General features: G+C 34.0%; 1 protein-coding gene across 2 annotated transcripts in view; it reads left to right on the plus strand.

Annotated features, from left to right (window-relative positions):
• LRBA (LPS responsive beige-like anchor protein) overlaps positions 1-27818 on the plus strand; it is a 730800-nt gene that overhangs the window by 553651 nt on the left and 149331 nt on the right. For both annotated transcript variants that reach the window (XM_082728100.1, XM_082728101.1), the window contains exons 45-46: positions 5877-6017; positions 7031-7150. In XM_082728100.1, coding sequence (XP_082584226.1) covers positions 5877-6017; positions 7031-7150 — 261 coding nt within the window. The remainder of the gene's footprint in view (positions 1-5876; positions 6018-7030; positions 7151-27818) is intronic.

The following is a 27818-nucleotide window of genomic DNA, read 5'->3' on the forward strand; positions in this document are numbered from 1 at the left end:
TTTCCAATGCATCAGCATTTTTATCAATCCATACAACCCAAATCATTCTAGGATTTGCTGGTCAATTTAGTTATAAAGTTGGTTCTAAATATTGCCCCTGCCACTGTTTCGGTAGCCAGTCATTAATTGTCATTTAACTTCTCTGACTCAATTGCTTTGCCAAAAATTAGGAATGCTAATAGGTTTATATTAAGGGGTTGATGAGAATATGAAGTAACTTATGTCAGAGTCTTAGAACCTTCACTTAAATCCAATACATAGTAGCATTGTCATCAGATAGAGGGGACCCTTTAATCTATATGTTCTTTATTTCTTGTAATCTTCCAAACCAGATCACTGTTCTGTAATCAGAAATTATCATCTTTTATGATATCAAATTTGCCAATAATCCATTCCCTTTCATCCTCTGAATTTGAAGTTTTTTGGTTTAATCCATTCATGAATTATTAGATACCTTTTAATTAATGTTCCGTCCTTTAATCTGGCATTTTTATAACATATAACATTGGATTTCTGTAACATGGAGTTCAACCATCTTGTTATATTTTCCTTGCTAGTTTTTAATCCCTTATTTTGCAGTAGCCCTCTTTCAGTGTCTATAGGCCTATCCTACTTACAGGAAAAAAAATATATAAAATGTCTCTTGCACATGACCTCTTAAATGCTGTAGGACAGGCTTTAAGTGTAGTCATAGAATTAAAAGAGGTTTCCAGTTTCCTAATCATACCAAATGAAGATGAGATTGGAGAAAGATTTAGATTAGTCATCCAGATCCTAAGCAAGACCCTAAAAATTGTTGTGTTCTTTTACCTCCCCTTCCTGAGCCCCTTTTTAATTTTGACATCTCTTCACCACTCCCTTATAACGACAAAATGTATCTTTTATGATACCCTATCCTTCAGTGTTTCCAAAGGCCCTATTTCTGTATTTTATGCACCAGAATGATCCTTTACTTTTTCTTCAATCCTTTCTTCTGCATCTCATCCTCGAGATGTTTGGATCTAATGATTTTCCAAAGAAGGCCTTCACAAAAAGATGTAAAAAAAAAAACAACAAAACAAACAAACAAAAAAACTCTTTTGAGACTTGGGTTTTAAAAGAGAAGTTTGTTAACTTAAGCAAATCTCTGCTTTGTTGAATTTGTGAGATTCCTTGCCAATTTACTTTGGCTTTCTTCTTAGTAACTATAATCATTTAGGAACTTCTGAAGAGTTGGTATAACTTAGAACAGTTCATATATTAATCTCAAAAGGAAGAAGGATTTATGTCAGTCATGGTGTTAATAAGGGTTACAATAACACTGATGGCAGCTACGATTGTGAAGTACTTTCTTTGTGCCAGGATCTCTGCTAAGCACTTTACATATATTATTAGCCTTTATGCCAACCGATTAAATAAATCTTGTATTTGAAAAATGAAAACATAAGAAATTGTTGAAATGAGAAGAAACAATTTGTAATTAATACAACAGTGTTAAGTAGATAAAATGACCTCAAGACTGGATTTTTGAGTGCTGAATTTGTGTCTCCTAAATTTATGTTGACTTTGAAGTAGGTTACTCAAAATACTTCTTTATTTTTAAAACAGTGATTGCTAGCTCACATATTTACCGTGAGAATGTGTAATAATGTCTTATAAAATGCAAAGGGTGTGCTGGGGGTATTAATTAAATAACTTCAGGTAAGAGTTCCTAAAATTTTAAAAAGAAAAAAACTTAGAATGCATCAATGCTATAAAAGTCATTTCTTTTTACATCCAACTTTTACTAGTAATTAGATGAGAAAGTCCGTTATGTGCCTTTGAAGGGGTCTGTGAATCCAAAACTGTTTGTTTTTAATTGATGTAGTAGAAGATAGTTGTAATTTGCTTGACATTTCATATGCTTTTCATAGTAACATTTGGATGCCCTTTGGACTTTTAAAAGTAATTTTGCTTTTGGTTATTTTGTTGAGGAAGGGTAATTCAGTTTATTGGGACTACTTTGTACTGTGAGGCTTATAACAGGTAATGCACAGTACTGTATGCACCATTAGAAGATCATGATGTTTAATTACATTCTTTTCTAAGGCTACTAATTTCATCAGGCTTATTTAGTAATTTTTTCTTAAGTGTTATTCCTCAAATAAGCTGCAAAATAGTAATAAATGTTATCATGAATAATTTATTGTGTGCCAAGCACTGAGCTGGGCATTTCCACACACAGTATTTTTGTTTCTCTACTAATTAGCAAAATTACTTCTCAGAGAAGGTAATAAAAAGATGTTTTTTTTTTATTGCAATACTCTTAAGAAACCTGATTTAGAAAGTTTTGTTTTGCATATCATGTTCTGAAAGGTATTAGTATTTCTGCAACAGAATATTTATCACTCTACCACAGTTGTCAGTTTTGCTATTTCTGAGATAAGAATGTACTAGGAATAATGATATTTTTTCCTATTTGTAGATTTTCAAGAGTTTTGGTGTTCTTTTTTTCTTTTATTTGTCTTTTCCTACTTCAATCTAAGTTCTTATTTCCATTTTTTTTACAAACATAATGCTTCTGTTACTAGTCCTGATACTCTAATTTTTAAGTCATTCTATTTTATCTGAATGACTTTAATTTTGTTGTGACTCAAGTTTTATTCTGTAAATTTAAAAAAACTTATATAATATTATTTGTTAGCTTTTTGTAATTTTTAAAATTACTTTTCTGTATCCTAGAGCTGTTTATTTTTTACCTTGTTCTGACCTTGAATTGCACTTCTCTCTAATCAATACCTATTTTTTATTGATTTTTTTCAGGAAGTTATGACCATTTTAAATGACCAGTGTTTTTACTTTTCTTCCTTTAATTAGTTTGCTGATGTAAAAAAAAAAAAAAAATCTATCAAGCTTTTCTAGTTAAATTGTACAAAGAACTCCCTGTAGAAGATATTGCTGTGCATCCTCCTGAATTGTCCTCCAATTGTTACTCTTAATATACTGTATAAGTAAGAGAAGCCACAGCATTTATTTTTAGTTCTTTTGCAGAGATGAATAAACATCTTGAAATGCTGATTTAGACAATGTTTTAAAAATGCTTTGAAGCACTTTGGTGTATGACTGACTCTTGCTTAGTTAAATGTTTTGCAGCTTTATAACATAGTTGAATTCAGCTCATCTTTTAAAGCAGTTGTCAGAAAAATATAGGCCAGCATGGTAGAATGTATTAGCTCAATACATTGTCTCCATTTTATTATGAAGCTGCTGAGGAAGCTGTGATATACAGCACTGTCATTACAGATCTATTGTTAGGACGGTTCCACAGTCTTCTTTGCACTGCCATTAATTTATAGCAGTAAACAATATGTAGCCTTCCAACTGCAGCAAAGCAGAATCTTTTAATGAGGTGGATGTTATTACCACAATAAATCAGTGCTTTCACGTAATGTATAATTCAATGTGTGTATTCCCACTGTAACTTCTCTGAGTAAGCTGATAGTGTATCATTGTCATTGCACAGCTCCACTGGTTTTTTTTTTTTTTAACCTTCTTTTATTTGGGGACTTCTTTTTTATATGCTTACAAATAAATGTGGCACGTCTTGATAGCTGTCCTGTAGCAAGCTTCAGAAACCAACTGTAACAATAACAGCTAGAATCAATACTGTGGGTTCTACCTATATGGATCTCTGCATGATGCCATTTTTTTCCTCGGATGCTAGTGAAATCAATCCTAATTGGTTTTAGCATTATATTCAAGAAACGTGATTCTGTAACTATTGATTTTGGAGGTATACTCATTTTGAGAGTAATAAAAATAGGAGCAGATAAAGTGAATACTTAATATGCTGCAGAACTATACAAAAGGAGCATTGATTCTATTTTTAATTCACATAATTTGTCTTCCAATGATTTTATTCCTTCACTCTTTCCTTTTGTATGGCTCAGTGTTTAGGGACAACAGCTAAAATACATTTAAACCCATTCCAAATTGATTCTGTAACAAAGATTTCTTGCAGTCACTTCTATTCTTAACTGGCATAAATTTAGTAAACCAGCTTTAATTCTTCTGTACAGAAACTAATGCTTTAAAAGATGGCATTTTAAATTGGTATACTGAGATACTGGTCTAAAATAGTAATCGATAAAAGATTTTTAAGAATTTGCTTGTAAAGTTAAAAAAAAGACAATATAAAATGTTGATTCAAACCAAGCTATAGAAGGGGACAGTCCTAAAGATAGATTTCAAAAAAGTTAACAATTAATTTAAGAAAGATAGTGAAAATGATGAATTTAAGATGTTGCCTTAAATCACATATTAACATGAAAAGCATTTTAAAAACTAGTTTAACTTTGCTTTATTTTTAACAGAATATTTCAGAAAAATCTATTCTAAAACCCATATTTGTTATTTATTTCAGGTTAGCATACCCCCTATAAATAAGATATTTAAGATATTTTCTTTCTCTTTTAAATGAAGTGACTAACTCCTAAGTGCTCATTTAAGAAAGTCAGCTTTTTTTTTTCAGTGAAATGGTAATTATATTTCAAATAAGGAATAGAGATTTTCTAGAGATCAGAATGTTTTATGAGAATGAGCTAATACTTAAAGCAGGTGGTTTTTAAAATTCTTGGAGACCTCAGATTCCTTTGAGAATTTTAATACTCTGTATGTTTTCCTTAACATTTGCATAATCACAAAAAATTTTGCATGCTTTTTAATGAAATTCATGTATCCCCTAAATAACAACAGGTGCAGCAATAATAGTAATACCAGCTAACATTTATTTAGCTCTTATCTTATGCCAAGTAATATTCTAAGGGTTTTTTTTTTTTAAGATTTTATTTATTTATTTATTTGACAGAGAGAGATCACAATTAGGCAGAGAGAGAGAGAGAGAGAGGAGGAAGCAGGCTCCCCACTAAGGAGAGAGCCCCATGCGGGGCTCGATCCCAGAATCCTGGGATCATGACCTGAGCCGAAGGCAGAGGCTTTAACCCTCTGAGCCACCCAGGCGCCCCAATATTCTAAGGGTTTTACAGGCTCTTGTTTTATTCAAACTTGACACCAATTCTGAATGATAATCTTAAAAGTAATAGCGTTCATTGAATGTTGTCAGGCATGGTTGGTAGGACTTTACATGTAATTACTCATTTTATTTTCCAAAACAACCTTCAGACTGCATATTATTACTATTCCAGTGAGCCCACATTCCACAACACTTCGCTGTACTGCTCTTCAGCCCTCTGCTCTAATGTATCGTTTTCTGGTATAAGCTTGTAATCTGCCTTCTATTCTTATAAACCCCCCTCCCCAACATACACACACATAAACTTGATTGATTGGTTTCAGGCAGGGAAGTTTTTATCCTCTAAATTCTGCTTTTATCCATGCTTGTAGAAATTTCTAGATGTACACTTAACCCCTTTTCACTCCTTCTGTTCCTTGCACTCTGCATTCCCTTCCAGTTTTGTTTCATTCTCTTTTCAGAAGCTATTGTAAATTAATTCTCTAACATCAAGATTCTGTTTCTGGTTCTTGCTTCTGATGACCTAAACAGGATTTTATAAGTGCTTTCCAAAGTATTATGTAACTAATATTCACTTCATGTAATTGTCTTTATGAAAATACTTGTTACGGTCTGATTAAAAACCTGTATTCAACAGAAACTAGACTCACTGAGAAATGACAGGTTTTTCCCTCCATTTACATATGCATGTTTAATCTGCATTGGAAAAAAAAATTTCCATCCACTTTCTGAAAGTAAAGCACAATGTTTTTAGCTTCAGTGGAGTGTATGTGTATATTTAAATTGACTTTCACACTTGCTGATAGGATGACATTTGAAGAAAGAAATAAAAGTTGATTACATTTATGTGTTCTTGTTTTGTTTTGTTTTTCTTCCACACTGGCAGCCAATAGGAGCTTTGAATCCAAAAAGAGCAGCATTCTTTGCAGAGCGTTATGAATCATGGGAAGATGATCAAGTTCCAAAGTTCCACTATGGTACTCATTACTCAACTGCAAGTTTTGTTCTTGCATGGCTGCTAAGAATAGTAAGTTCAACTTGAGTAATAAACCATGAATGACTAAATTCAATGTTGTGGAGAATATGCAGTGATTGAAAGTTGTCAGCATCTTTTTTAAGCGCTAAATTTTTTTTCAGTGGTTAGATCTCTAATTATAAATATCTCTTTACCCCATTGGTATGTATTTGATAACATGTTACTATAGAATAGCCTTAAAAATGTTTCACCTGGAATTAGTATGAGTATTTTTCTTAAATGTGCCTCTTCAAAGGGTTGATATCTCATCAGATCTTAAATTGTAACATAGGTTATTTTGAAATATAGTGTATTAAAATAAGAACTAAATAAGATTTTGTTAAGATAGCATATATTCATATATTTTAGAAACTTCGATTGCTGCAAATGGAATAAAGTATGTCTGTAGATTACACCAAGGCTACTGTGTATTGATAATATATTGGTTAAACAAGAAATGTTTCTGTAAAATTGAAAGGTGATTCATCTACTTGAAAGTAATTTCTTTGGGAAAGCATTAGCAGCACATCATTAATTAAAGCTTGTTAGTAGAGTATAGGCAGACATAAATCCTAGAAGTAATTTATAGTGCTTAGCTAATTTCAAGCAATTATCTACTAATATGTGTTTAAGTGTTCTTTAACTAAGAGGAGGCTTTTAAATCTTCCAAACATTTTTCTTTTGTTAATCACAAATTAAATATTGAGCCATAATAATAGGAATATTACATATTAGACTATTTCCCTATACTATGAAGAAAATACAATGTAATTTATGTTTGAATTTTATAAATAAGTTGTTCCTGAAAAGGGAGAGAGTCTGAAAAATGTTACAAATGCCAAATTTTGGAAACATTTTTTCTGAAACAATAATGATTTAAAATCATTAATATAATAATTTAGATATAATTTCCATTCTGTACCTAGTTTGTATTTAGTTGGCTATCTAAATGTAATGATTTCTTTAAAAAACCATATTTTTATACATGAGGAAACATATGGATTTTTTAATTGCTTATTTTTTAGGAACCTTTCACAACTTATTTCCTCAATTTGCAAGGGGGTAAATTTGATCATGCAGATCGAACTTTTTCATCAATTTCCAGAGCTTGGCGAAACTGTCAGCGTGATACATCTGATATTAAGGTACAGAAATGTTTCATTTTAAAGTTACCAATACCAGGGCGCCTGGGTGGCTCAGTGGGTTAAGCCGCTGCCTTCGGCTCAGGTCATGATCTCGGGGTCCTGGGATCGAGTCCCGCATCGGGCTCTCTGCTCAGCAGGGAGCCTGCTTCCTCCTCTCTCTCTCTCTCTGCCTGCGTCTCTGCCTACTTGTGATCTCTCTCTGTCAAATAAATAAATAAAATTTAAAAAAAAAAATAAATAAAGTTACCAATACCATTGTGTTCTTTGTTGAATGAATGTTGACAATTTCTCTCTTGCAGTGTAGCACTGTTTACTAAAGAGAAGCTTCAAAGGCTGAGGCTTTAATTAAATGGCCAAGAATCACTGTACAGAATCTGTCTGTCTGTCTCTGCTTCTCTGTTCTTTGTCTGTTTCTACCTGTCATATGTCTCCCTGTCTCTTTCTCTTTAGTTACAGAATGGTTGTTTTTTTTCCTCCTTGGAATATTTTTAAAGGAAAAATAGAGTAGTATGAACATAAGGGTAGCATGCTCAGTGTCATTGCAAACTCAATAAATAAAATTAATACAGTCAGAAAAATGCTGTGAGAAGACTCTCAGCCTTTAAATTTATTTAATTTTATTTTGCTTCATTTTATTTTAAAGATCCCATGTCTCTTTGCGTAAGGTAATCATCTTTAACTTGCTATGAATTTTAAATTCATACCTGACTCTGCTTGGTTGCACTGTTATTGAGGGAAAAGAAGAGTTCTGTCTATACATATGTTCACTACTGTAAAAAAATAAAAAACAATAGCTAACCTAATCCCTACTAGATCTTTGCTTCCACCCTCAGAAGTATTTTATTTTACGACATACTGTCTCTTTCTGCTAGGTACTGTGTTAGATGCTCTTGAATATAATGAGATACGCGTATGGATGTGAAATTCCTTATCGTCTCATAAAGAAATATGACTTCTATAAATATTTATACTATATGGAAGAAAATGATAGGCACCATATAAGAAATATTGGGGTTTAAAAGAAGAAAAGTTACATTACCAATGCTTATGTTGCTATAGAGTACCTTTAAAAACTTTAATATAATAATTATATCTTTTAGGTGTGATGCTTTGCAGACTATAAAATGTATTCACATGATATATCTTACAATAGAGCATAACATTGCTTATATCAAAGGTATTTTATTGAAAAAGATTACATCATATGCAGAATAACTTTTTATGTTGGGACATCTATAGGGTTTTTTTCATATTGCAAATAATGTATTCTGAGATATGTTGAAATTATATATCATATTCTTTAAGAGTCATCAGTAGAGGGCTTCTGGCTGGGTCAATTGGTAGAACATGTGACTCTTGATCTGAGGGCTCTGAGTTCAATCCCCACTTTGGGCCTAGCACTTACTTTAAAAATGGGTAATTAGTGGGCGCCTGGGTGGCTCAGTGGGTTAAGCCGCTGCCTTCGGCTTAGGTCATGATCTCAGGGTCCTGGGATTGAGTCCCGAATCGGGCTCTCTGCTCAGCAGGGAGTCTGCTTCCTCCTCTCTCTCTCTGCCTTCCTCTCTGCCTACTTGTGATCTCTCTCTGTCAAATAAATAAATAAAATCTTTTAAAAAAATGGGTAATTAGATAACAGTAAATCATAGTAGCTAATAGATTTAATAATTATTTTTGAATTCTTCTAATCTTAAAACTATTGAATTACTTAACTCTTTTGAGACATAATAAGGGATATAGATACATGAAAACAGAGATAAGCCTGACTTTTTTGTTGTCAAATTGAAAATTTGATTTTTAAAACATTTGTTAATTCTTTCCTTTGTTAAGCACCTCAAGACCAAGTTATAGCTGTGTACTTAAGTTTTGTACTTGAAATTGAAAACAATAAACAACAAAAAAAAACCCAAAAAACAATAAGAACAAAAATAAAATTATGAATTTGAAGATTTTTTTCTGTTCCATAATAAGCAGATAGTGTATAACTTCAACTTTCTACCTCCGAGTACTAGACATTTCTTCTTAATGCTTTGTTAGATAAGAAGTGTAGATGATAGATCCTTGTAGTTCTGTCATCTCTTTTCCCCTGAATCTTAGCCTTTTTTCTCTCAAGATTCTTCAGTTAGCACAAGTCTGGTTCAATTTTCCCAAACACTTACCTTAAAATACCCTACTTGGTAAAAAATTAAAAATGCACCACAAAACAGCTGTAACATCAAAAAGTAAAAAATAAAACCCAGAGGAACTTCTTTACCTTTCTTCCTAATTTTCTTATTCCTTCACGAGTAATAAAGACTTAAATTCATCTAACATTCTTTTTTTTTTTTAAAGATTTTATTTATTTATTTGACAGACAGAGATCACAAGTAGGCAGAGAGGCAGGCAGAGAGAGAGAGAGAGGGAAGCATGCTTCCTGCGGAGCAGAGAGCTCGATGTGGGGCTCAATCCCAGGACCCTGAGATCATGACCTGAGTCGAAGGCAGCAGCCCAAACCACTGAGCCACCCAGGCGCCCCATCTAACATTCTTTTGAATGCCCCAGCAGACTTTAATAAAAAAGCTCCAGCTACAAGACAAATATAGAACTTCAATTCTTGCTATTGTGCTACTTAATTTCTGGCTTTCTGGCAGTGTTATATAAAGCATCTATATGAAGAAGTAGAATACAGGATTAAGGAAAAAGTTAAAAATTTAAATTCTAAGTATCAAGTTGATTTGGTCTGAATAAAAATATAGTTTCATTTATGAATTTTATTTAATTATGTTCAGAGGCACAGAAATTTTCTTTAGGACTATTTGCTAAAACCTACTTGCTCTTATAACCAATAGGTATATTCTCCTTTTTTTTAAACCACAAAATGTCTGTAGGGTAGGTAGAACATTGATAAATTACATTTTTTATATTGATAGCTAACTAATTTAGTCCTTACAACTTGTCAAGTACTTTGGAAAGTATGTAATACATGGTTCCAGATGCTATTTAAAGAGCCTTATTACACATGGATAGACGGTCGTTGTAAAACTGAGGAGGTATTTAATCTTGCTTCTTTTCTTGCCTTTTAAAAATTGTTACATTTTAACACCTTAGAAAGCACATTAAAGTTATTATAGTAATATAATGTATAAGAATAAATGTATAAGAAAGCACATTTTAAGTCATTATAGTACTATTTCATTGAGATATACAACATTGCATTTCAGATGGAGTCATATTAATTATAGTCTGATCTCTTTTTGTATTGTCTTGTTGAGTTTCTGGAAATAATAAGAAAGATGTTAAGCAGTACACCGAGGATAGTGAAATATGAGTGGTGAGAATACTTTATTGAGTGTATTCTAAAATATATAATAAATAAATAAATAAAGCAAGGTTGCTTGATGAATATGATATGCATTTTCTAAAATATTTTCTGAACATTTTACAAAAATGAAGTGTTGTGGGGTGCCTGGCTGGCTCAGTCAGTAGAGCATGCAACTCTCCATCTCAGGGTTGTAAGTTTGAGCCCCACATTGGGTGTATAGATCACTTAAAGATAAAATTTTTAGGGGTGCCTGGGTGGCTCAGTTGGCTAAGTGTCTGCCTTCGGCTCAGGTCATAGTCCCAAGGTCCTGTAATCAAGCCCCCCATCTGGTTCCTTGCTCAGCAGAGAGTCTGCTTCTCTCTCTCCCTCTGCCACTCCCCCTGCTTATGCATTCTCTGTCAAATAAATAAAATCTTTCCAAAAAAGTCTTTAAAAAAATGAAGTGTTTTGAAGTAGATAGAAGATTAATTTTTCAGGGAAAATAATAACATGATAACATTTTTAGTACTTAACTCTTTTTGCACTGAAGGGGAACTTGAATATCTTAGAAACCCTAATTCTTGCTTTCTTCTAATACTCAGAGAATAACTTACTAAAAAATAATGGTTATCCCTATGAAATAGAAATAAAAATATGATTTTTTCAGGAAAGAAAAAGACTTTATTACATTTTACTAAAGCAGTCTTTAAATTTTAGCATGACTTAGCATTTTAGAGTTCTGGGGATCATTTAATTTTGTATTTTTGTGTATCACTGGTGGCTTCATATCAGATATGACCCTCAATGATGCTTTTCATTCTGTCTGGATAAGCTGTCAGAAGTGTTGATCAGTTCTTTAAGCAGGCTTACTGCTGTTTGGGGTGCCTGGGTGGAGCAGTCAGTTGAGCATCTGACTCTTGGTTTCAGGTCAGGTCCTAATCTTATGGTTGTGAAATAGAGCCCCACTTTGGGCTCCCTGCTCAGCCTGGAGTTTGCTTGAGTTCTCTTTCCCTTTCCCTCTGTTCCTCACCCTGCACTCTTTCTTGTTCTCTCTCTCTTTAAAATTAATAATTTTTTTTTAAAAAGTAGGCTTAAAAAATTATGCAAGCCACAATTGCCAGACACATGTGTAATTTTAAATTTTCTTATGGTCACATTTTAAAACATGAAAAGAGCCATGTGAAATTAATTTTGTTATCCAAAATACTGTCATTTCAACATGTAACCAATATAAAGTTATTACTTAGATATATTGCATTCTTTTTTCATACTGCTTTTGAGATCTGGTATGTATTTCTTATTTTTAATAACACATCTCTATTTAGACTCACCACATTTCAAGTGTTTAATAGCCACTTGTAGCTAATGGCTCCTATCAAGCCATGTATACTTAGAACAATATTTCTGATGTATTTCATTTAAATATTGATGGGTAGTAGCAATAATAGGCATTCTTGAAGATTGAAATAGGATGTTCCAAAATTGGGTTGGTAAATGATTATTGTGATAAATAATAATTTTAAAATCCCCAGCAGATTTGGTGTTCCAAGTCTTAAAAAACTCACTTGAAGGGTACCCGGATGGCTTAGTCAGTTAATCATCCAACTCTTGATTTTGGCTCAAGTCATGATCTCAGGGTTGGGAGATCAAGCCCAGGGTCAGGCCCTGCCTTGGGGATAGAGCCTGCTTAAGCTTCTCTCTCCCTTTCCTTCTGCCCTGCACTGCACCTCTCACCCCCCCCCCCACCCCTCCACCCTTTTGTGTATCACTAGCACACCCTTGTGTGCTAGCCCATGTGCATTTTCTCTCTCTCTCTCTGAATAACAAAAAACCTTAAGTTTAGAAACTTAAGTGCAAAATACTGAACTATTATGGCCAAATTTTGTGAAGCCAATCATGGACTCATAAAATTTGAATTAATTTGACTAGGTAATCACATCTAAATATTACATAAATATCTAAGCTTTTCTATGCAGTTCATGTCACTGATTTTTCCCCTGGTTTGAGGCAACAATCTCATTTCAGGGACCTTAGTGTCAATAAATTTAATTTAATGATTAAGTACAATCAGACTTGCTCAATTTAAACTCTTTTCCTTCTCTCCCATAGAAATTATTAATATGTAGGGTTGAATAGTAAAAGGAATCATAAATATCACCTAGGTTCATTATTTCAGAATGGAGCTCAATAGTACATGGATCTAAAATGAACATTATTGGAGAACCATGCTTCACCAGAACCCCAGAATTTAGGACAATAATAGAGTACTAAAATAACCTATGCTGGAATTTTAGTAAAATTTGAGTAAGAAGTTTGAGGGAGTCCTGAGATATTATTTAATTTTAAACTTTTTATTTTAATTATATTTATACATTGTCAGGCCCTGGTTGTAATATGAATACCAAATAAGACACAGCCATTGCCTCTAATGAACTTACTCCTTAGAAGAGATACTGACAATAAAACAGTCCCAGCAGTTCAGTATAATTAAGGCTATGTGGGCTCCTAGTTATAGCATGAAGAGAAGAGAGAGGAGAGGAAATCCAAGGCCTCACATGAGGGGCCATATAAGTTTTGGTAAGGAGGCTGAAATTTATCTAGGGACAGTAAGGAGACATTGGGTTGGGGGAGAAAAGAGACATGAGCAGATTTTGTGGTTTTAAGAGAACACTATGGTTGGAGTTTGAAGATATATTACACTATAAGCAAGAGTGAAGCAATCAGTAAGCTGTTAAAATAATGAGAGAGTGGAGTCTTGAACTCAGTAGTGACAATGGTAGATGAGAAATGTAGGTGAATTTAATATGTGTTTAGAAGGTAAGAACTGTTGACATCTGGTAATTGATTGGTCTTGTAAGATGAAAGACAGAGAGAGAAATTAAATTCGACTTGGACATGTGTGGAGAGAACACAGAAGAGCAGGTTTAGTTAGGAAATAAGTATCTAGCTCCCTGCCTTTAGGCAAAAAACTTCCTATGACAACTGAACTAAAATCCTCAAAAACACACCTAAGTCAACATTTATTGATTATTTATCACATGCAATATATACTAGACAGCACTTGGAATCAAAGGGTAATGTAAACATAGCACTTTATTTCACATACCTTCTGATGATAAAGACAGGTATATTTAAAACTATTTTTAATACAACTTAGATAGTGATAAGTGGCATAATAAGATAATTCTGACTGGGGAGGTGAGGTTGTGAGTCACTTTATAGAGTGAGACTGGACTTGTATCTCAAAGGATGCCAGAGAGTCCTAACAAACCTCCCAGATTTATGTTTTTATTTTTCCTTTTTCCTGAAAATTTCCTTTAGATGGCTTGATTCCTTCACTCTTTCCTCGTCTTTGTTTAAATGTCACCTTATTAAGGACTTCTCTGTCCTCTCCATTTGAAATTACATCCCTTACCACAACTCTTTTACTCACTTCCAGTTTCATTTTTTTTCATGTTACTCACCATCTGACATAAATATATTCATTTGCTTTTTATGTCTTATCTTGATGGAACATTAGCTCCATGATAACATGAATTGGACTGTTTTGCTCAGTGGTTTTTTCTTAGAGCTTAAAGCACTACCTGGAACATAGTGGACACTAAATAAAATATTTTTTAAATTAATACTTTGTGAATTCTGAGCAAGGAAAATGACATGTGTAAAGTCAGATTGACAAAATTGGCACATTGGGAAATGTTTATTGGTCTGCTAACTGGTCTTACATGCTTTGGTGTGTAGGAAACATAAAGGAGAGACGCTGAAAGGCCATTGTGATCTCATATAAAGATTATTGGTAACATTCTAAAGATATTTGTCTTAGTTCTATAGGTCAGTTCAGCAAAATTTTTCTGCAAATAGCCAGATAATAAATATTTTTCGATTTGCAGTCCATATCACAGATACTCAGTTCTACCACTGTAGTGTAAAAGCAGCCATAGGCAATATGTATACAAGTGAGTGTGACTATATTACAATAAAAGTTTATTTACAATAACAGCTGGCAGGTCATTTTTGTTCCATAGGCTGTTGTTTACCATCCCCTGCTATAGATCATGAGGAACCATTTAAGATTTTTAAGCGGAAGCACTGTGAAAGAAGAAAGAGCTTTGGCAGCAGTATGGAAGATAGATCCTGCTGGGGGAAAAGTGGAAGAGATGGGAAAAAAAGATGAGAGCTTGAGGTCAGGAGAAATGTTAGGAGGCTATTACAGTTAGTTAAAGGGAAAGATGATAAAAGCCTCAACTAGTTAAGTGGTTTAGGGGATGAATTCAGGGATGGATTAATTCTTCAGAATTCAGCATTTGGTTGGCTATAGTGATAGAATGACAAAGTTGTTTATTTTTTTTAATTCATTTGAAGTATGGCTGACATACAATATCATATTAATTTCAGGTGTGCAACATAATGCTTCAACATTTATATAATTACAGAGTGAACACCATGATAAATGTAGCTACCATCTGTCACCATACAAAGTTATATTATTAACTATATTCCTTATGCCATGCATCTCTTTGACTCATTTTATAACTGGAAGTTTGTTTCTTTTTTTTTTTTTTTAAGATTTTATTTTAAAGTAATTTCTACACCCAACATGGGGCTTAAGCCCACAATCCGGAGATCAAGAGTAACATGCTCCACCGACTGAGCTGTCCATGTGCCCCGGAAGTTTGTTCCTTTTAATCACTTTCACCTACTTTCCTCAGCCCCCTACTTCCCTCCTCTCTGGCAACCACCAGATTGTTCTCTGACTCTGTATGACTCTGTTTCCGTATTTGTTTGTTTGTTTTTTCATTTTTGGTTTTAGACTTCACATTTAAGTGAAATCATAGGGTATTTCTCTTTCTCCATCTGACTTATTTCACTTAGCAGAGTACCATCCAGATCCATCTATGGATCTATACCTTTTCCCTAGGTATCTGCACTTTCTCTCATTTTGTTTTATTTTTTTTACATAGTGCTTGCCACTATTTGATATGATACATACAAATTAGTTTGTTTATGTCTCCATCATTAGAGCTTTATGAAAGAAGGGACTTTTTGTATTATTTATCTTGTAACCTCAGCATTTTGAACAGTGCCTTGCATTTAATTAGAAATCAGTGAATATTGGTTGAATGAATGAAAGAATAAATCGGTTTTCTTTTTCTTAAACTTTTTTAAAGAAGATTTTATTTATTAGAGAGAATGAGCACACAAGCAGGGAGCAGCAGGCAGAGGAAGAGGGAGAAGAAGGCTCTGCACTGAGCAAGGAGCCTAATGTGGGACTCGATCCCAGGACCCTAGGATCAGGACCTGAGCCTAAGGCAGAGGCTTAACCCACTGAGGCACCCAGGTGCCCCAAGAATAAATAGATTTTAAAATGTCAAGTAAAAAGGGGGTGCCTGGGTGGCTCAGTCATTAAGTGTCTGCCTTCAGCGCACATCAGGATCCCAGAGTCCTAGGTTCAAGCCCCGCATTGGGCACCCTGCCAGCAGGAAGCCTGCTTCTCCCTCTCTTACTTCCCCTGTTTGAGTTCCCTCTCTTGCTTTCTCTATCTTTGTCAAATAAATAAATACAATCTTTTAAAAAAAAAAAGTCAAGTAAAGCAGAATCAGTGAAAGGGACTGGGAGACATTGAAAGGTCATTTTTAGAGAAAGAAGAGAGTACATGGCCATTCCAGCTGGAAGGGAATAGCAAAGCCTAGGTCGATAAGTGATCCACATGGAATGGTGTTACTAATGCTTCATATTTTAGGAAGGGCTTTTCTGTCCACAAGACAACTGATAGCTGAAATGTCATCTGCCAATCAAGAGGTGAGAATAGTTTCATTTTCTGAATTTTTATAATTAAGACAGATTGAGCTATTACTGTTACAGCTTTACAAAAGAAGTCTATATGGACATTCTGTACTGGTCACATCTTAGATATCCAGGTCACATCTTGGATATTGAATTAAAAACCTATAATTGTGTATTATTAGTAATGAATGTAAAATGTGTATTAACTTAAAAAATGAGTAGGATTAATATAGCATATTTCATACTTAAATTTAAGTAGAGAGAATGTAATTAAATCCTAATAGATTATAAATTTTTTAATAAATTACTATTAGTAATGTTGCAGGAATGTGTTCTAGCTTTAAGAACTAACTCTTAGGGGTGTTTGGGTGGCAGTTAAGCATCTGCTTTCAGCTCAGGCCATGATCCCAGGGTCTCAGGGTTGGGCCCTGTATCCGGCTCCTTGCTCAGCAGGGAATCTGCTCTCCCTCTCTCTCTGCTGCTTCCCCTTTTTGTGCTCTCTTGCTCTCTCTGTCAAATAAATAAACTCTTTATTTTTATTTTTTTAATTTAATTTTTTTCTGTGTGTTCCAAAATTCATTGTTTATACACCACACCTGGTGCTCCATGCAATACGTGCCCCCCTTAGTACCTAGCAGTCCCCTCCCCTCCAAAACCCTCAGTTTGTTTCTCAGAATCCATAGTCTGTCATGGTTTGTCTTTCCCCTCTGATTTTCCCCAACTTATTTCTCCTCATCTCTCAGTGTCCTCCATGTTATTCCTTATGCTCCACAAATAAGCAAAACCATATGATAATTGACTCTCTCTGCTTGACTTATTTCACTCAGCATAATCTCTTCCAGTCCCGTCCATGTTGCTACAAAAGTTGGGTATTCATCCTTTCTGATGGAGGCATAATATTCTATTGTATATATGAACCATATCTTCTTTATCCATTCGTCCATTGAAGGGCATCTTGGTTCTTTCCACAGTTTGGCAACTGTGGCCATTGCTGCTATGAACTTTGGGATACAGATGCCCCTTCTTTTCACTACATCAGTATCTTTGGGGTAAATACCCAGAAGTGCAATTGCAGGGTCATAGGGTAGCTCTATTTTTAATTTCTTAAGGAATCTCCACACTGTTTTCCAAAGTGGCCGCACCAACTTGCATTCCCACCAACAGTGTGAGAGGCTTCCCCTTTCTCCACATCTACTCCAACACTTGTTGTTTACTGTTTTTTTTATTTTGGCCATTCTAACTGGTGTAAGGTAGTATCTCAATGTGGTTTTGATTTGAATCTCCCTGATGGCTAATGATGATGACCATCTCTTCATGTGTCTGTTAGCCATTTGTATGTCTTCTTTGGAGAAGTGTCTGTTCATGTTTTCTGCTCATTTTTTGACGTGATTATCTGTTTTGTGTGTGTTGAGTTTGAGGAGTTTTTTATAGATCTTGGGTATCGGCCCTTTGTATTGTCATTTGCAAACGTCTTCTCCTTTGTTTTGTTGACTGTTTCCTTTGCTGTGAAGAAAGTTTTGATCTTGATGAAGTCCCAAAAGTTCGTACTCGCTTTTGTTTCCTTTGCCTTTGGAAACATGACTTGAAAGAAGTTGCTGTGGCCGATGTTGGAGAGGTTACTGCCTCTGTTCTCTAGGATTTTGATAGATTCCTGCCTCATGTTGAGGTCTTTTACCCATTTTGAGTTTATCTTTGTGTACAGTGTAAGACAATGGTTGAGTTTCATTCTTCTATACATAGTTGTTCAATTTTCCTAGCACCATTTATTGAAGAGACTGTCCTTTCCACTGTATATTTTTTTCCTGTTTTGTCAAGGATGATTTGACCATATAGTTGTGGGTCCATATCTGGGCTCTCTACTCTGTTCCACTGGTCTAAGTGTTGTTTTTGTGCCAGTACCATTCTGTCTTGGTGATCACAGCTTTGTAGTGAAGCTTGAAATCTGGCCACATGATGCCCCCAGTTTTGCTTTTCTTTTTCAACATTTCCTTAGCAATTCAGGGTCTCTTCTGGTTCGATACAAGTCTTAGGATTGTTTGTTCCAGCCCTTTGAAAAATGCTGGTGGAATTTTGATCTGGATGGCATTGAAAGTATAGATTGCTGTAGGCAATATAGACATTTTAACAATGTTTATTCTTCCAATCCATGAGCATGGAATGCTTTTCCATCTTTTTGTGTCTTCTTCAATTTCTTTCGTGAGTATTCCATAGTTCCTCGAGTACAGATCCTTTATATCTTTGGTTAGGTTTATTCCCAGGTATCTTATGGTTCTTGATGCTATAGTAAATGGAATCAATTCTCTAATTTCCCTTTCTATATTTTCATTGTTAGTGTATAAGTAAGCAACTGATTTCTCTACATTAATTTTGTATCCTGCCACATTACTGAATTGCTATATGAGTTCTAGTAGTTTGGGGGTGGAGTCTTTTGGGTTTTCCATACAAAGTATCATGTCTTCTGTGAAGATAATGAGTTTGACTTCTTCTTTGCCAATTTGAATACCTTCTATTTCTTTTTGTTGTCTGATTGCTGTTGCTGTTGCTAGGACTTCTGGTACTTTGTTGAACAACAGTAGCAAGAGTGGTCATCTTTGTCATGTTCCTGATCTCAAAGGGAAGGCTATCAGCTTTTCCCCACTGAAGATGATATTCATTGTGGATTTTTCATAGTTAGATTTATGAAGTTGAAGAATGTTCCCCCTATCCCTGTACTTAAAGTCTTAAAAAAAAAAAAAAGAATTAACTCTTAAAAGTTTTAATTATAGGGACATCCGGGTGGCTCAGTCAGTTAACCGTCTGCCTTTGGCTCAGGTCATGATCTAAGGGTCCTGATGTGAGCCCCACATCAAGCTCCCTGCTCATTAGGGTGCCTGCTTCTTCCCTCTGCCTTGTGCTCCCCCTGCTTATGCTCTCTCTCTCTGAGCCACCTGGGTGGCTCAGTGGGTTAAAGCCTCTGCCTTTGGCTTGGGTCATAATCCTGGGGTCCTGGGATTGAGCCTTGCATTGGGCTCTCTGCTCAGCAAGGAGCCTGCTTTCTCCTCTCCCTGTCTGCCTCTCTGCCTACTTGTGATCTCTGTCTGTCAAATAAATAAATAAAATCTTAAAAAAAAAAACAAACATGAGTCCTTTGACTTGCCCTCTACTGCCTCAGAAATCCCAGGATTCTGTAATCTGAAGGTAAATTAGGTTCCTTTTTTCCTCTATAAGCATGCCTTCTACCATAATATATTCCATTGAAGCTGATGGCATCAGCGTTAGAGCCATTTATAAGGAAGTATTTAGCTATAGCTAATAGAGCATAATTGCTAGAAATGTATTTCTTGGTACATTTGTTTTTTTTTTTTAAAGCTTAAACTTCGATTATTCAGTAGTTTTATTTTGTTAAAATAGTCTCATTATTCTTCTGTTTTCAGACATACTTTTAAGTTAGAATTTTTTAAATGCTGAAAGAAACTTAAATTAAAATCCCACCTTTTTCATAAATCCTTTGCACATTTCTGGCATATGTCCTCCCTCCCTCCCGTTCTTCTGTCTGTCTTTTGTATTTTTCCATCATTATCTCTTTAACACTCACATCCACATGAGATTGAGTTTAAGCTGACTCATCTGTCTCTTAACAGTGTAAAACATTCATACTCTAACAGAACTACATATCTATTCATTCTTGTTTCTTTTTAATTTTTTATTTATTATTTTTTTAAAATAAACATATAATGTATTTTTATCCCCAGTGGTACAGGTCTCTGAATCACCAGGTTTACACACTTCACAGCACTCACCATAGCACATACCCTCCCCAATGTCCATAACCCCACCCCCCTTCCCCAACCCTCCTCTCCCCAGCAACCCTCAGTTTGTTTTGTGAGATTAAGAGTCACTTATGGTTTGTCTTCCTCCCAGTCCCATCTTGTTTCATTTATTCTCCTACCCCTTTTACCCCACCTTGTTGCATCTCCACTTCCTCATATCAGGGAGATCATATGATAGTTGTCTTTCTCCGATTGACTTATTTCGCTAAGCATGATACCCTCTAGTTCCATCCATGTTGTCGCAAATGGCAAGATTTCATTTCTTTTGATGGCTGCATAGTATTTCATTGTGTATATATTCATTCTTGTTTTTATATACAACTTATGTGTACCTTTCAGATTTGTTCATTTAACCACATCTCTTTAACCCTTCTTTATGTATCAATAGATTAAATGTTGTAACTATGTACTTTTTTTTTTTTTTTAGCATTTAGGTAACCTTTTACTCTTTCGTTTACAATGAACCATTATTTTGTTCTTTGATAGATATTGCTTGAAACATTGAATATTTTTCTTATGCTACTTATGTATCAGGCAGGAAAAAAAAAATCTTTTAAGGCACTTAGAAAATGTGCCTGTCTTCCTGAATTATAAAAATGTACACACATCAGCTGTGATTTGTTTTTTGAACAGTGATCTTGTGATATTTTTGTTCGTTTAAAAATGGGGGCTGCTCATTAGTATGTTTGTAGACATAGATATTAACTGTTCTCCCCCATACTCATAGCAATAAGTGTGTGTATATATATATGTATTTTACAACTTGTTTCAGAAAGGATTTAAGGCGGGCATTTTATTTATAGCAGTTACACCTCGCCTGTTGTTTGCATTATTACTGTCCATTATCTCTTTCCAAATTACACTTGCCTTTAAAACAGGGGCTGAAGTAGGACACAGCTCAGTGAAGATGTCCAGTCCAAATATAGAAGTGCAAAATGTGTTCATAGCAGGAGAGAACTATAAAATATTCAGGGTCTTCATCAGAAAGTGAGGAATGTTAAGCTATACCATCATAAACATAAATACATACATAAACAATAAATACATACATAAAGATCTTTATTTATTTATTTGACCGAGATCACAAGTAGGCAGAGAGACAGGCAGAGAGAGAGGAGGAGCAGGCTTCCTGCGGAGCAAAGAGCCCAATGTGGGGCTCAATCTCAGGACTCTGGGATCATGACCTGAGCAGAAAGCAGAGGCTTTAACCCACTGAGCCACCCAGGCGCCCCTAAATACATATTTTTAAAATGTGTTGTTTATTTAGTAGGAATTTGTTAAGTCAAATATTTTTGTGGACATTTTATTTTTACAAATTAAGTTTTTTAAATGCCCTTAGAATTATGTTAAATGTTTTTATGAATGGGCATAATTCCATGAATAACCTGTTTACTTTCACTATGAGTTAAGTTAAGTCTGTAATTTTGGATTTTTATTGAGGGTCATATTAATAACAATTATAGTAATAGTAATAATAATATCATACATGCCTATAGAATTTTATATTCTAAGCCTCACAACAAGCCTGTGTTTCAAAATGACAATGCAGGTGAATAAGGGTCAGAAAAATTAAATTAAGGGCAAGTGACCAGTCAGTTGAGTAGACAGGATTTAAACCCAATTATTCTCTCTACTGTATTAGATTGGAATAGATTATCTATTTATTGGTTTGTAATTCATGATTTTTCTTTATTTAAATGGATTTGAAAGGAAAGTTTTTATAATATCTAAAACCACATGATATTTATTGGATCTATCTAGAAGGATTATAGATTATTTTTTCCTTCTCTAATTTTAAAAATTACTATTATTTTTATTTCATTAAAGGAGAAAATGGCATTTTATCTACCAAATAAAGAGAAACTAAATTTAAGCATCAATTTGAAAACTTTCCAATATGCTGTCTATTTAAAATTATTTATAGGTACAACTCAACTCTAATCAGTTTTTTAAAAATGTTTTTCTCATTTTGGGGCTAACAAAATTAATATTTGAATTTCAAAATGTATTGGAACATGTTCATTATTTTTTCATAACTTGTTCATAATTGTTTCACTATTAATAAGGCTTATTTTTTTCTCCCTTAATAAAATATATCATCTTCCAAATGGTGAAAAGCAAAAATTTTGTTTTCACATCCTTTTTACTATCTGTGTCCCCAAAGCAATATACATTAATTTCGTTATCGAGCTATTATGCTCATATTTGAGTTGTCACGATTTTATAATTTAGTAAGAATAGAATAAAAATTTAACCATAGCTCTATAGTAGCATCTTTTGTTTTATCTTTAGTGTTGATTTTCTCATTTCTTTAGGTTAATAAATGAGTATTTTCTAGGGTTACCCAGGTATTATTGAAGTGATAGTTTTATTTGAATGGATAGAATTGGTGTTTATTAGGAGAATCATACAACCTCACTGCAGAGGCCATAGCAATGGGAACCATATCTTAGTAAAGAAAACTAAAGCATATGTGTGGTCACAACCAATCCTTGTCATTATGCCATGAAAGCCTTAGGATTTGTGATCAAAGCAATGGGCTTATCCTGAACTGTTGTATAACCTGTGGTTAAACCTTCCAGATCTTTTTTAGGAGATGATATACTACATTTTGACCATGTTACTTGCCTCTGAGATACATCTGCCTAATTAAATGAAAGAGAGTAAAATTAGTGTCAGCAAGTCAGAAGAAAATTTGAATTATAAATATCTCTGTCTTCTGTCAGTGTTGTTTACTTATCATTTTCCACTGGTGTTATAAAGAATTTCTGAGCATATGTTTTTTATCCAGAGCTGAATGTTTTCTTCTCATGAATGTAAAACATACTTTACATTGTAAATGTACATTAGAAGTATTAGACATAATCTTTGACTATGTTACTAAATATCACCTGTCAAAAGAGATAATTTTGAACTTAATATTAATATTTGGGTGTTAAGGCATGGTTCTTTCAGGAAGATACTTTTAGGATTAAGTTGGAATTCTGCAAATATAAGTACTTAAATGTCACTATATCCAAAGTAAAATTTAGGCATTATATATACTTTTTTGTCAAGTGTTTGTATCTCAGTGGAGTTCAGTGTATTTGTTTTATAATAAGAGGGTATTCAACTCCCATCAACTGGTTTATTCAGATTTTCTTATAATGAATTTGTAAAATGTTTTAGGTATATGTGCTCACTTCTTCATTCAACATAACTGTGCTTATTGGATGATTTTTTTATACTAAGTGTAAATTCTTTGTAGTCTTTCTCTTCACTCTTAATTTGTTTGGAATATTTATCTTTAAATTGATGTTCATTTTGGGGGTAGTGTCTGGGTGGCTTGGTCAGTTAAGCGTCCAGCTGTTGATTTCTGCCCTAGTCATCATCTCAGGGTCATGAGATTGAGCCTCCTGTGGGTCAGGGCTCTGTGCTCAGCGGGGAGTCTACTTGAGATTCTCCCTCTCTCTCTGCCCCTCCTCCCAACCCCCACACTCTCTTGCTCTCTCTCTCTCTCTCTCTCTCTCTCAAATAAATAAATAAATCCTTTTGGTTTTTTTTTTTTTTTAAGTTTTTATTTATTTGAGAGAGAGAGAGAACAGGCGCTGGGGTAGAGCAGAAGGAGAAACAGACTCGCCATTGATCTGGGATCCCGACTGGGGGAGGGGGCCTCCATCCCAGGACTGTGGGATCATGACCTGATCTGAAGGCAGAAGCTTAAGTGACTGAGCCACCCAGGCGCCCAATAAATCTTTTAAATAAATAAACAAACAAATAAATTTATGTTCATTGTTAAAATGTCCTGATGGGAAAATTTTTTTTTCATGTTAAAAAAAGCTAAAATTCACAGCATGGCATTCAGGGCTTTCTACACTTTGATCCTACCTATATCTCCCACTGCATGTATTTAGTCCTCTCTAAAGCAATTATATCATTCTTCATTGATCATTAGAAGCAAGTGATACCCATATTTCAGTCTCTATATTCCCCTGTCAGGACTATTTTCTCTTTCTTCTCTGGTTATTTATTTCTTATTTTAAATGCCATTTTTCAATCAACATATTTTTACTAAATACCAAATATGTGTTACACTCTGTGCCTAGGTTTTGGAGGTTTAGTGATGAACAGGATAGGTAAAGTCCTCAATCTTATGGAGCCTTCAATTTAGTGGGAGATAAAAGCGAACAGACAATTACAGTACAGTTTGATGAGTGTTGTATTAGGGAAATACAGTGTATTATGGTATTTAGCCTAAAGCTATCTCTTTCGACCCCAACTTTTAGACATCATTTTCTCTTTTGAATTCCTAGACTGCTGTTTGTTCCTACTACCAGTTACGTTCTAATAAATATACTGTTTCACTTTTACTGAGCAGTTTAGATACTCATGTCTCTATATCCCAGATCTTAACACAGTTTTCTGCAAAGAATAAAAACTAAATAAATACTTTTTTGTGAAAATGATGTGTTCTATTACCTTCATAAGCCTACCTAAGGCTTAATAAAATAATCAAAGAAGAGGAATTATTCTTTTATTTTTAATTTTTTTATATTTTAACTTTTTTTTTTTTATTTGAGTATAATTAACATCTAGTGTTACTAGGTTCAGGGGTACAATATAATGATTCAATAACTCTGTATGTTCAAAAGTTTTATTAATAAAATAAATTATCACATTGTGTTTATATTTCTGCTCATACTGTATTTTTCCTACTGTTTTGTCTCCTTATGGTAATTATCACTAAATATATTAGTATCTTTTTATTATTGTAGTATAAATTCATAATTACCAACTCAAGTGTTCAAGAAATGTCCCAATTTGAATTCAGATCTTCTTCATATCAGGCTAGTAGGAAATTCATTCACAGTCATTAGAGAATAGAGCAGAGACCTCCTTTTCTAGTCTGTGGTATATAGAAATTGGCCTTCACATCTTCAGTCTATCTTGTTTATTCGTCATATCCTCATTGTCGAAGGCACATAGCTTTTTGGAAATAGGCAGCTCTACTTGGGTTAAGAAATATTTGCTGATTACAAAGAAATATTTGCTGATTACAAAGGGACCATGCACTAATTTCCCTAAGTATACCATCATGAGACTACTATGTTGGGCATTTGGCAGAATGTATGTGCTGGCACTTGACTGAAGGAAAGAATAGGAGCTGAAATCCAGCATGTGGTACACTTACCAAACCAAGTTCCCTTTGGCTCTGTTAGCCCAGAAGGATTGCCTTTTTCTAATTCATGCATAGGTACTGTATGGGCAGGCCATGACCCTGATCACCATTTGCTGTCCCCTGGGGTACAATCTTAACCTCTTCATCCCTTCCTCTTCCCCTCAGGCCAAAAGAAAGCTGATTGTATATAGATTTTGGGAAATTTATTTCCCTAATCTTGGGAAAAATTTCCTTCTTCTTTAACTTCTATCCTTAACATACTAACTTTTGATACTGCTTCTTCCTGGACATCTTACGTAATCTCCTCTGTTTGCTTAGACTTTGACAAAAGACAGAAAAAAGATGTCTTCAAGAGGCTTCCACTCTAGACACTCCATATGTTCTCCAACTCTCTGACTGCTTTTTTGAAATTGGTGGGGTATGGGGTAAGAAGTCAAAAATAGAGAGTAAATTGGTATCAGTAAATAACAATTGAAATATTAAGCTTTATTTTTATTTAATAAATTATTCCTTTTTAACTTTGAAATACTTTATAATGCCTATTGTACAAAATTTACAGGATATCTATCTTTAGAAGGAAATCATAAAATATGTGGTAATTAAATGGAAATTGATGATTTACTACTTTCCTCCCAGCATGATATCTGAAAGTTTAACATAGTATACTACAAACTGTAAAAGTTTAAAATTGCTTTCTTTGTATTTTTCATCAAAATTTTTTTTTGTTTTATGTGTGATTTTTGCTCCATTTAGCTAAATTAAGTGAATTTTTCATTAGAGTGTGCTGTCCATATTAAAGCAACAAAGTCATTTAAATTCATAGTAAGTTTATACGTTTGAATATAGTGTGCCAGGAACAAACTATATTTCTGTTTGTTGAATTTAGAACTTAGAATGAGGAAGAGCATTTCTGTTTTGTACAGTTTGTTTATCAACCTGGATAAAATGGCACATGTAGAAGATAGAGACAGATACACAAAATCATAAGAATTTTAGTGCTAGGAAGGTTTGAAGACTTCATTTGTATTAAAATTTTTATGAAATGTCATACTTTGAATATAAAGGTATAGTCCTCCCTCTTTTCCAAGATTTTGGAAAAGTAGCATTCTTTTTTGTTAGCACATGTAATATGGAATGAAAGTAAGACATTTTGGTAAAATTTCTCAAAGTTGCAGTTTATTGAATGCACACTTCAGCAAATTAATAATAGTTATAATGTAACTTATCTTCATATTTGGGTAAATAACTAAAGCATACTATAAAAATATTCCTGTTTGATTAATTGTATTATATAATAAGTGTGTGTGTGTGTGTATATATATACACATACATAATATATATTTTTTAAGAAGAATTAGTTTCTTATTTTGAAGGAGTGAAAAGTTTTTTACTTTTTAAAAAATTACTTAGAATATATACTAAAAACTCATATTTAAAATGTTTAGTATTATGTATCCTGTATAAGAAGTAAAACTCATGGGGCCCCTGGGTGGCTCAGTGGTTAAGCTGCTGCCTTCGGCTCGGGTCATGATCTCAGGGTCCTGGGATCGAGTCCCGCATCGGGCTCTCTGCTCAGCAGGGAGCCTGCTTCCTCCTCTCTCTCTCTCTCTCTGCCTGCCTCTCTGCCTACTTGTCATTTCTCTCTGTCAAAAAAATAAATAAATAAAATCTTTAAAAAAAAAAAAAAAAAAAAGAAGTAAAACTCATGCTAGTTTGATGATGAAGGACACAGGGTTTAGAGTTAGACAAATCTTGATCTAAGGCCCAAATTTATCATAAATTAACTGCATAACCTCAGGCAAGTTAATTAACTTATTTCAACCTTAGTTCATTTTTAAAATGGAGGTGATACCTTGTAAAGTTCTTACAATTAAATGTGATAAGATTTATTAAGAGTTTATTTTAGTACCTGACTTATCTCAAGAAATGTTACTTCAAATATATCCAGTGTATCTTTTTGTTACACAAAATAACACACATGTATCTTTCACTTTTTATCAGTTAAGACCTATATGCATCATTTTTGGAGAGAAAGTCATACTATTTTTGTGTGATAACATTTCATTTATGGTTAAACTTTTAAGAGGTTCTTCCCTTTTGGAAAAAATTGTTCAATTTAAATGTTTTTCAAGTCTAATGATCAGGTGATTGTCAGGCATTTGGAGGACAAACTAATTTCTATGCTGCTTAGTTAATTATTGTGATTGTAAACAAAGGATGTACAATTCAAAGTCCAGCAACATTTCGCATGGATGACGGAGGTGATAATAGCTTAATTCCTGCTGGATCTTTTTTCTTTGCTCTGGAGAGTTCATACTGACCTTGTCCAAAATCTGATGACCTCCCTATTTTACTCAACTGTTTGGAAAGCCAGGCCTGCCATAGCTGGCCCTGAGGGGGTATCTGAAAGACCACTGAGTCACTGACCCATGTCGAGACTGGATTTGAAGTCTGGTCTACAGGACCTCTGAAATAGTTATACATGAGACTTATTGTACACAAAAACCTAACTAGCTGCATTTTTCTGCTTATAAAACACCCTATTGAAGTGTGTTTTAAATGTTCTTAGTAGAGTCATATATTTAATTTACCAAGTTTTTTATTGCAGGTCATTTTCTAGACTTACAAATTTTGATCTCT

The sequence above is a fragment of the Mustela nivalis genome, assembly GCF_964662115.1.
Source record: "Mustela nivalis genome assembly, chromosome: 4".
Taxonomy (NCBI): Eukaryota; Metazoa; Chordata; class Mammalia; order Carnivora; family Mustelidae; genus Mustela; species Mustela nivalis.